The 10,603-nt window shown below is 40.2% G+C and overlaps 1 protein-coding gene across 1 annotated transcript; it reads left to right on the forward strand.

Moving 5' to 3' along the window:
- The first annotated feature begins 2,258 nt into the window (after positions 1-2,258).
- On the forward strand, positions 2,259-9,762 carry LOC135325813 (transmembrane protein 18-like). The gene is made up of 6 exons (XM_064503792.1): positions 2,259-2,271; positions 4,568-4,716; positions 5,036-5,156; positions 7,668-7,722; positions 8,573-8,666; positions 8,791-9,762. Exons 1-6 carry the CDS (start codon positions 2,259-2,261, stop codon positions 8,884-8,886), a joined length of 528 nt encoding a protein of 175 aa, XP_064359862.1. The 3' UTR covers positions 8,887-9,762.
- The last annotated feature ends 841 nt before the right edge of the window (positions 9,763-10,603 follow it).

Here is a 10,603-nt window from a genome sequence, read left to right on the forward strand (position 1 = left end):
TCGGAGGAAGAGCAGGCCTTGGAGCAGTTGCAGAGAGGAGCAGCCCTTTTCTCCAGAGCAGAACTCTGGAGCAGGCTCCCTGCAAAGCAGGGGATACCAAGAAGTTGGGTATACGTGTCCCTCCTGCCATACATGCTCATCTCCCATCTCTGCCTTGACTGAGACTCTGGTGGAGGGATGCCCCTCTTGCTAGCTTGCTGTCTTTTGACAGCTTTCTTCCTCCCTAAGGAAGAAACAGAAGATCACTATTAATCCTTCCATTCCCCCCGCCACCCATGCTACCTGCCACATGCACCTGGAGAGTCTCAGTTCTACTCACATGCTTAGCATGGCAGAGAGCAGGGTCCAGTGCATTGCCAGACACCTGGACATGTTCATGATTATATCAAGAGACTGCAGAAGAGAAAGGAGATTGGAGGCACAAAAGGAGGTGAAAGTGACTTGGAGAAATCAAGGGGGAAATCACAAGGCCTAAAATCTAAGGATCAGTGCCACTGCTGAGGGGTTGACCCTCCAGGAACACGTAAAGGGCGCACCACTGAGTATGTCTTTCTCAGACACACTCTAACAATTAACCTTGTCCAGGGATGGTTTAAATTAGTGGTAGCTGGCTTGGCCCAAACTGCAGAGGCCACAGCTGATAGGGTCTCAGTGGGGGCACTCTGGCCTTGGAGCAGCAATGCAGCCTGCCCTCTCCTTGGGAAAAGCATGGAGAGCCCCTGGGAGAAAAGGCAACAGTGGGTCTAAGTCTCCCATTCCTCCCTGCTATCCCGCTCACCATCCCTTTGGTACCCCAGTTCCTTCTCAGCGTGAGAAACAAGATTATCTTCACTGGGGTCTGTCTGCTCCATGCTGGAGCCCCTGCCTTATGCTGCTGAAGAAGACTCAGCTCATGCCCTCAGAACCAACCCCTCCCCAAGCATTCCACAACTGCTGTAGGGAGAAGCCACAGGAAGCAGCAGTTCACCTGCCCTGCCTGGTAAAGGAGGCCACCTACTACTTCAAACAGAAGCATCTCAAGAGCAAGAAAAGGGCACCCAACCCTGTCACTAAGTGCAACTAAGCCAGAAGCACCACCTGCACAAGATCTTGACTACATCTGTCAAGATCCAGCTGATGAGATTAATCTGGTCTGAGGTAGATAATAATAATAATGACAAAAAAGGAAGACAAACTTTGCTACCCAACTCCTACTAACATTTTTTATAACTGTAATGTACTTTGCTTTTTTGTCAAGGTTATTGTTGTTGATGAACTTCTGCACTGGGTGGCTTCACCTGGTCCTAATTCACCAAAGACTGCTTTGTCTGGCAAGGCTGGGGTCACACTTTCTGAGTGAGTCAGTCAGAATGCAATAAGCCAAACAAAAATGGGCCAATGCACGTTGATATGGTGCAATCAGCCACTCAGTACTCTTGAAAACAACATGCTTAAGAAATCATGGTTCCATGTTCAAAGGTTGTTGGAAATGCCTGGGGACCAACTTCAGGGTTTCTTTCAAAGAATGAAGTAACAACTTGAGTCTCACCAACTCCAAGCAGACCCTCAAAGACGCAAAGCCATAAATCAATGTGCATGTTAAGGACAAGAATAGCAGAATAACCGCAAGCTGTGACCTGACTTTCTTGATGTGTGAACAACTCATGATCAGAGGACGTGCCTGTTGTTGGACTGATCTTGTCACATTAGGGAAGTCATGAGCTATTTCTATTTTGTATTCCGTGTATTTTTCATTGATGTTTAAGAACAAGAAAGTTCCTAATAACATTTCCCCAAGAAATTGCCTTTTTAAACTGAGACTATTATAAATTCTGTTTCGCCCAGCTTGGAAAGCTTGGATAGCTCACACCACCACCATCACTCCTAAACAAACTCCAGTTCATAACGGAACATACCCTGCAGAGACAGAACAGTATCAAAGGCAAAGAAGAAAAGAGTGTAGGACATGGCTGGCTTGGTACAAGGACAACAGATATTGGTATGATATTTCATTTTTCAAAGATATTCTAAATACAGCTCTTGCATTACAAGGGACATTAGCTTCTTGAGGTAAAAATTAGGAATACAATACCACAAGAACGAACCTACACTTAGGATCTTAATGAAATAAGATCACTGAGAACTATCTACCTGCTAATTCACAGATTTGTTAAAGAAAGGCAAAAAAAAAAAAAAAAAAAAAAAGGCAGCACTTCAGTATGTGTGGGGAATTTCAAAAACAAAAGTTCCTTCCTATTTACTTGGAGATTCTAACCTGCATGTCCTTCCACAGTAAGTAGAAAAGGCACTTCCAAGTAGTGGCTAGCACAAACCCAGATTTGCTGGCCAGCTCCCAGTGCTATGATTAAAATATAGTTTAGCACTCAGTTTTGAGATTCTCTGCCATAAGCAGATCTTTTTTGTCATTGAGCTCGGTCTTCAGCAACCTAAACTTATATAAATGTGTAATTTTAGATACCTACCTATGCACAATTAAGTTTTTCTTTTGTTAAAAGGGATACATTTTCCTTTTTCTCCTGTAAAAATCAAAATGGATTATACTGTAGCCTGGACAGAAATTATATAGGAATCTGAATCTTACAATAGAAAAATGAGATTCAGTTTTAAAAACCTATTTGTCTAGTTACTCTTAGTAAAAAGAACAGAAATATTTCTACATCATCATTGATATTGCATACCTCTTGTTTCTATAGTATCTTTAAAATTAAGATCTGAATGTAGCATGCTGGATCTGCAGAGAAGCTGTAACAGGAAAAATGTACAGGCCTTTCCCTATAAAAGAGCAATGTGTGTATTTGTTATTTTTAAGTATGTTCTGCTTCACATTCCATTCTCCATGAAAAATGAAAGCTAACCTATATCACACAAAAGTGTTGGTAATACTTATGTATCTGCTACCACCTGCTGACAAACACCATTATTGACTTTATCCTAGCCAGTCTCATAGAAGCAGCCTGTATTTTGTGATAAAGCTTGCACTGACTGCTCTCTACAGTGCCTGACAGTAAAAACTACATAAAATTTTCAACACTGTATGTTGTAGTCATAATAAGCCACTAACTTTCTATCCAGCCAGCTTGCCTGTATGATAGATTCACCACTGACCAGCATATTCAGCTCATAAAGCATCTACTATATCTTCCATTCACTGAACCTGTTCAGCTGTTGCAGACAGTTATTCTAGTCAGTTACTGAGCAATTTAAAAGAAACTGATTCCCCATTTACAGAAATCCCAAATCATTTAATCTAGTACATTAATCGTAAGATTTTTTAAATGACAAGTCAATTTCTCTTGGCCTTATTTCCCAATCTATAATGTGGGCTGAAAACATCTTTTTCTTTTTTCCAGTCTTAAAACTAAGATCAGAATAGTAATAGAAATGAGAGCCTTTGTTACTTAAAGCATTGTAAAATTAAGCAGGATGGTGCAAAGCCATTCATTTACCTCCAGATATTATTGTTGCTGAGAAAAAGACCACCAAAATCCTAAAACAAAATGGAAAAAAACATCTTCAGTTTTAGGTAACTCACACTAAATTGCAGAAGTATGACACTAAAAAGAGATTACAGTTCACACTGAGGCCTGTATTTGTCTATATGGTAGAGTAAGTGTTTATAGTGTTTACTTCTGCTTGCACTTCCAAACATTTTGAAAAAAGCTGTCAGAGTTCCCATTCCTGCAGCACTTCATGAACTTTCATGAATCAAATTTTAAACCCAATTTCATATAAAAATGATCTGGCAAAAAATGTAAGCCAAAGCTTCAGATCTGGTAAGCCAAACCTTCAGAAAAAATAATTTCATGACAGCAATAGAAATGTCATGAAAACCACAGCATAGAGCTACTGCGTAACAGTATGCCTTGTGGTTCAGACAAAGATAATTCTGTTAAGATCATGAAGCCTGCTGTCTTAGCCGATGAACCTGAACTTGAAATTTCTACTTAAGAGCGATAGGTCTTTAAGACTGGTAGGTTCCTCGAGACCTACACGCATTTAGCAAAAACAAAGGTGTGAATGAGATGTCTTATCCCCTTTTCATTGCCCACTAATCCATTTTTTTTCTTTTGCAAGATTAGCATTTTTCACTAGACTTAAGCTCCTGCCTGGAGTGTTCAAGTGGTTTCTAGTCAGAAATTTCCAATCAGGCTTAACACTGTCCTTTTTTTTTCCCGCAGTTTCATCCTAAAGCAGCTGAAGCCAGGCACTGTTACTGAGGGAAGACCGAAGAGGCAACACGGCACAGGGCTGCAGATCTGAAGGGCCCGGAAAGCCCTGACAGCAGCCTGACACTATGCAACAAACTGCCACAGAAAATACTCTCTGCCAATCTTCTTGTATGTCAGCTACTAAAAACCTAACAGGAGTTTCTGCCGTTTCTCTGAGAGGGTCGAGTCACCACTGAGAAAATTTCAGTTCCAGAAGCAGGAAAGACGATTCTTGCTGAAGACCGGGGCAGCCCTGCTCCCCGCGCTGCTGCCGAGAGCCGCCTCTGCCCTCCCAGAGGGGGGCGGGAAGCCCTGGAAGCGCCACCCACACCGCGCAAACGGCCTCCCCCCGCCCCTAGCTGTCGCGGAGCAGGGCCTGGGCGGCGGCAGCCGTTGGGCGCCTTCTCGCGAGGCTTCGGCGGCGGGGAGGGGCGGGGGGCGGGGCGCTGCCGCTGCCGCCGTGGAGGCGCCGCGGGGCGCGCCCCTGGGGCTGGGCACTGTGCTGGTGGTGAGGCGCCCCCGCTCGCTGCAGCCGGGCTCCCCGCGGCGCTCGCGGCTCGCTGCGGCGGCGGGGCCGGCGAGGGGAGGGGTGCGGACGGCGCCGGCCTCGGGGGTGCCGTGGGGCTCGGCCCCTGCGCGGGGGGGGCGCGTTTGGGCGGGCGGCCGGGCCGCGGGCACCTTCCCGGCGGCGTTGTTCTGGGGCGCCCCGTGGCTGCGAGCGGGGCCGGTGGGCGAGAGGGGGTTTCCTCTTCCGTGTGGGGTGTGGAAAGGAAAGCTGCCTGATGGAGCTTGCGTGATCGCCGAGTCTGTCTTAATTTTGTCCCTAGACGACGGACTGGTCTGAGCCCTGGCTGGTGGGGCTGGCGGTTTTCCACGTCCTCTGCTTCCTCCTGACGTGCTTCTCTCTGCAGCACTATCGGGTGCAAATAGGGCACTTCCTTTGCGTGGGTGAGTAGTGTGTGCAGTGCTGCTTCCCTGAACTTGCCTTTCGGGTGGCAGGCGGCACCTGCATCCTTTATGCCACTAATACTGTTAAAGATATTCTTCTAGGTTAGTAATTACAATTTTCTGTATATGTCTGCGTAATACTGGGTTTTGTGATATGCTTTACAATAGTTAAAGGGCATGCAAAGCAGTATTTCTCTTTTATTAATACATGTGCCTGTACACAATAATACTTACTTGCATTTCATTGTCACAGAAGCTGTTATAGCATATGTGCCTATTTGTTTTGTTTCCAAGACTATATGAAGTAGTGACTTGAAACTTTGGCCTTAGGGAGGATTTGTGATAAATAAGGTTTCTTCATAGTTAATTATGTATCACAGCTTCACAGAAGATTGCTGTTACTCTAGAGAAGCAGACAAGGACTCTCACAAGCTGGCAGTTACTCTCTGCCTTCTTCTAATGCTGCCCTTCAGGAAATATGGCCAGCTTTTGGCTGGATTCATTTCTGGATCTGGTCTACTGCCTGACTAACACCTGTGCGAATGGCATGAGGAAGAGCAAACCTGGTTCTTACCGTTGCGGTACCAGTGTTTGCTGTTTCAGGATTTGTCAGAGGTCAGCCTGAGGATCCTCTGTGGCCTTGCCTAACCAAAGCTCTGTCTTTGTGGCTGACTGGCTTAAGAGTAGCCTTGCGGAGGGTATTTGTTTTAGAAGATGTCATGGATTTGATTATATGCATGTGCTGCGAGCAGCACCGTGGTTCTAGTTATGGCTGTACACACTGCCTCAGTTCTGTCATGCTTACAGAGTAATGGAGGAAGGATGAGCAAGTTAAAGAGAATCACAGGCAAAAAATTCCACTTGAAGACTATGTTGACATTTTAAAATATCATTTAGTCAACTAGTTAAGTTGAAAGGGGAATCACAGTTTTCTCAAAACTGCAAATACGTAACTCAGCTAAAACTAAGGTTTCAGTGATGTAAATTACCTCCCAAAATTAATATAGAAATCTTAGTAAATTTCTGTAAATCCATTTCTAACTGCAGAGTACAGAGGAAGAAATAGTGATGCCACGTGTACAACACATTAGGCCCAAGTGTTCCTTTTAAAAAGTCAGGATTTTCTTTCTTAAATTTAATGTTAGGCATGTAGAATTTCTAATGACATGCTGGCTCGGTTTACTTTAGATTCTTCATCTAAAGTATTCTTAGTGTTACCAGCATGGATTTGCACACCCAAGCACTAATTGCATTGAAAATTGGAGTGGAACTGATCTTTGATGGCTTTTCAATGCAAGTATGATGTAAATTTCCTGTAAGCGAGATGAGTGCTTAAAAAAATCCTTATCAAGTCACAGCCTTGTACGTCCCTGAAAAATTGAACCACTGGTGATACATCGACAATAAAAAATATTTTATGTTGTACAAAGTAAAAAATGACTAAAGAAACTACAAAATTATCACACTGGTTTACCTTGACATGATAAGTATGATCTATATTGTGCAGTACCATACAAAGATAACCCAGCTGATGCCAAAACAATACAGAATATTGTTTATTATGGCATTCCCCTTCACATCACCAAATTTTTTTTTTAAACTGGTTTGGGCATGTCATCTTTAAAGTGACTGAAGCAGTTTTAAGTTTCTCCTTGTATCATTTTCCACAAAAAACAAAACAAGGAAATTTTTTAATTGGATAATATATAGTCTCATTGCTTTTCTATTAAACATATGATTTCAATGGATTTTCTTGCTGTCTTGATGCATTTATGCTACATATAACTGTTGAATAAGGATATACTAGTTTTCACTGGACTGCAGCGGACTGCTCTGCTATATACCTACCACAAACAAAGCTTGTGCTGTGTCCTCATAAGTGAATTCAAAACACTTCTGTGAAGCAGTTTTAAATACAGTGTTTCTCCTAGATATTTTAATGACCAAAAATGTTAAAACTATAAATAGAAGGGATTTACCTTTTTAAGACTTGGACGCAATGCAATGTAGGAAGGAACTGCATAAATGCTTGTTTATAATTCTGGTGAATTTACTCTTAATGTTTAGTACACTAGCTTTAGATAGTAATGGTGGATATAAAACCTAAAGCATCTAAAATGATATCTTAATTCTATACCAGTCTGGGGGGAGTGCTGGCTTTATTTTACAGATTTATCTTAGAAGCAATCATCAACAAGATTGATGGAAAAAATACTGATTTAAAAAAAAAATACTCGTGTGTATACTGAGCTCTTCCTGTAAGCTCAGATATGCAGGATTTTATGTCTCTTTGTAATATTGCAAGTATGTTTTCTGATCACTTAATATTTGTTAGTATCTATATGGGACACTTCAAACATTCAGAACTGGCTTTATGTAGTTAAATGTGTGACAATTTTCTGAGGATCATGGAATTTTAATGTAGAGTACGTATACATCTTAGAACTGATAACTTGCTGTTTATTTTTAAAGAAGTATTGAATCTAACAATACTTTTCTTTTGTTGTACAGTAGGTTTAGTTTACTGTGCTGAATATATAAATGAATTAGCAGCTATGAATTGGAGGTAACTGTTTTCCCTTTCACATTTAAATGCATGAGTTATTTTTTTGTATCATTCCACCAAAAACATTAATTGAAAGAGTCACTCATGTCTCATCAAGAGAATGTGATGGTGGAAGATCTGTTGCACTGATTGATAAAATCCTTTTGGACAAAACCATACAATGCAATATAGTTTCAACTTAGCTTATAGGAAAGAGTAATTTTTCTAACAGTTAACATGTGTTTACTGACTAAAAATCAAAAGAAGAAAAACACTTTTTGTTTGCATGGATTGTTGTAAACTAACTCTAAGAGAAAATCAGAGTAGTACAGTTAAGGGAAAGAGGACATGGGCTTTTTTTTTTTTTCATTAGCTGTTTGTGTTTAATAAGGTGAAGTTAAGCACCATTTCTCAAAAATATCGCTAAGTATTTTATATGCTTATTATGTGCATAAATATCATGAAAATCTGCCTGGTTTACTTAGTCTGTGTACCAGAATTAAACTGATGACTTTTTTCCGTAAGCATTGAACTAATCTTTCCCCAGTGTAACAGGGAAAGATTACTATAGTAATACTAATAGTCTTTCTGGAAAGATACTATGTGTGTGTGTGTGGGGGGGGGTTCTGTCAAACAATAAAGCCTTACAAAAAAAAGAAAGGCTGGTATTGTAATGAATGTTCATAACTGATTAGATATTGACGACCCCTTTCTTCTGGCTTGATACAGTAGAATGTTGTCCCATGCTTGGGGCTCCCAAGAAGTGGGATAATCTGGCCAATATCCATGTAGAACAGCTATTATGAACATATAAAGTTGTGTGGAATACAGTGAATAATGTTCTTTTTTTTTTTTTTTTCTTTTCTATCAGGCTATTTTCTAAATACCAATACTTTGATTCAAGAGGAATGTTTATTTCACTAGTCTTTTCAGCACCACTTCTGGTGAAGACTATCATAATTGTGGTATGTGTTTATTTAAATGGATACTTCTTTCATGAAACTGATAAGTAAATGTGTGTGTGTGCATGTGTGTGTGTACACATTATATTAAAAATGAGTTGAATGTAATAATACTCATACTTTTCAGGTCACCTGGGTTTACAGAACTTTGAATGTAATGACTGAACTGAAGACACTACAGCAGAGAATTAAAGCAGAGAAAAAGAAGAATTGCAAGTGTTGAATATTTTTATTATTATTTGTAAAAATACTGTTTCATGTAATGAGTCCTTCTTGTATGTTTATCCAAGAACAGCAATGTTTTTTTGTGTCTGATGTTGAGAGGACTTTGCACCCTTTGGCCATGGACAATGAGGTGAAAGCAGGGGTTCACAATACATCTCAACTTTGCTATGAAATCAGGACAGGCTGGTCTTAACAGGTCTTTCTGTGCTTTAGTATAAGCTATTTTTACCGTGACCAAGACAATTAACACTGATAACGGTACAAACTTCCAGTCAGTTTTCATACACCTGTGTATTTTTTTTAACTGTGTGTTAAATACGTATTTATTAAGTATCCAGTCTTCTACTTACGCCAATTGAAGCTGTGCTATGGATTCTAGTAAATGAGGGCTAATATTCAGAACACTTCAAGAACTCATGCTTCTACAGAACATTTTACTTTGTAGATCAAGTTTCATATCTCATGTATGTATTGTGTGGCAGTGAACAATTCTGATACAGGACCATTTTATAAATAAAATTATCCATTGTATCTTGAATACAGATTGTTGGATTGCAGTTGATATTTTTAATTGTTTTTTTTTTTCCTTTTCTTTCTCATACAAATTGCTGGTTTGGTAAAATCTTGTACTTAATTTGTGTAAGTCAGTCAAAACCATCTCTAAATTGTTTCAATTTATATTTTACACTTTACTGCAGTTAGATAAATATCCTTTCTTAAATATGAATGAAATTTTTATAGTGTCTTTTGCTAGTTTGTGGAACAGAAGGGAAGGGGAGAAGCTTTAAGGTGTTCTACAAAATTCTGTTCATATGTATATACACATGTATAAAATGTTTGACTTTTTAATAAAGAACTGGAAATGACAAATTGACTCTGGTGAAAAGATCATATTAGATTTAGGGAATTTGGTGAGGCAAAGGAGATGAATACAATGTAAAAGAGTCCATGTACTTTTTTTAGTAGAAGTTATATGCGGAAGCAGTTAAAGCCTTGTGCAGAGACCTAGAGCTTCGTCTAAAGTATGTATCATTTAAGACATGGGAAAAATGATCTACAAAATTAAACTTAGTAGAGTACAAAGGTTAGCTTGCAAAAGAACACTACTAAGGTTCTAAGCTTGCATGTATTTGTGAACTGGTGGAATTACATACTTCAGGAAAATAAGCAAATGCATGCACATACACAGTTTGAGCCTCACATGGGGCAGGGTGAAACTATTTCTGGAGGGCTTCACAACGTTGTGGAAGGGCAGTGCAAGTGCTAGGCTGGGATCCATTTCTTTACCTTTCCCATGAGTTATGAGACTCCTTAACTCAGCACAGCTTTCCTCATTCATTCCTCTATCAAGACCTGCAGGCTGTGTAGGCCATATATATATATATATGTATGTTAGCATATAAATAAATATGTGCAGGTGTGGACACTTGTAGTGTTCCATTCTGTTACAACTCCTAGTGCAATTTTGGGCACTTCTTGAAAATGTCTGCAGTAGTCTGGTGGATAGTATGTGCCTTTAGGTGCATACTAAAAGCCACTGTTTTGGAGGTGTGAAAAGAATTTAGCCAAATGGCTGCAGGATAGCCTGTGCAACTTGTCTTCAGGACCAAAGAATAGGCCTATTCTATTTATATAGACATAATTCTCCCAGCCTGGTTTGGAAAAGTTCAGCTTTGGTCTTTATAGATGGGGCAAGATTAGAATTTGTGGTCTAG

This window comes from Dromaius novaehollandiae, unplaced genomic scaffold (genome assembly GCF_036370855.1).
Source record: "Dromaius novaehollandiae isolate bDroNov1 unplaced genomic scaffold, bDroNov1.hap1 HAP1_SCAFFOLD_30, whole genome shotgun sequence".
NCBI lineage: Eukaryota > Metazoa > Chordata > Aves > Casuariiformes > Dromaiidae > Dromaius > Dromaius novaehollandiae.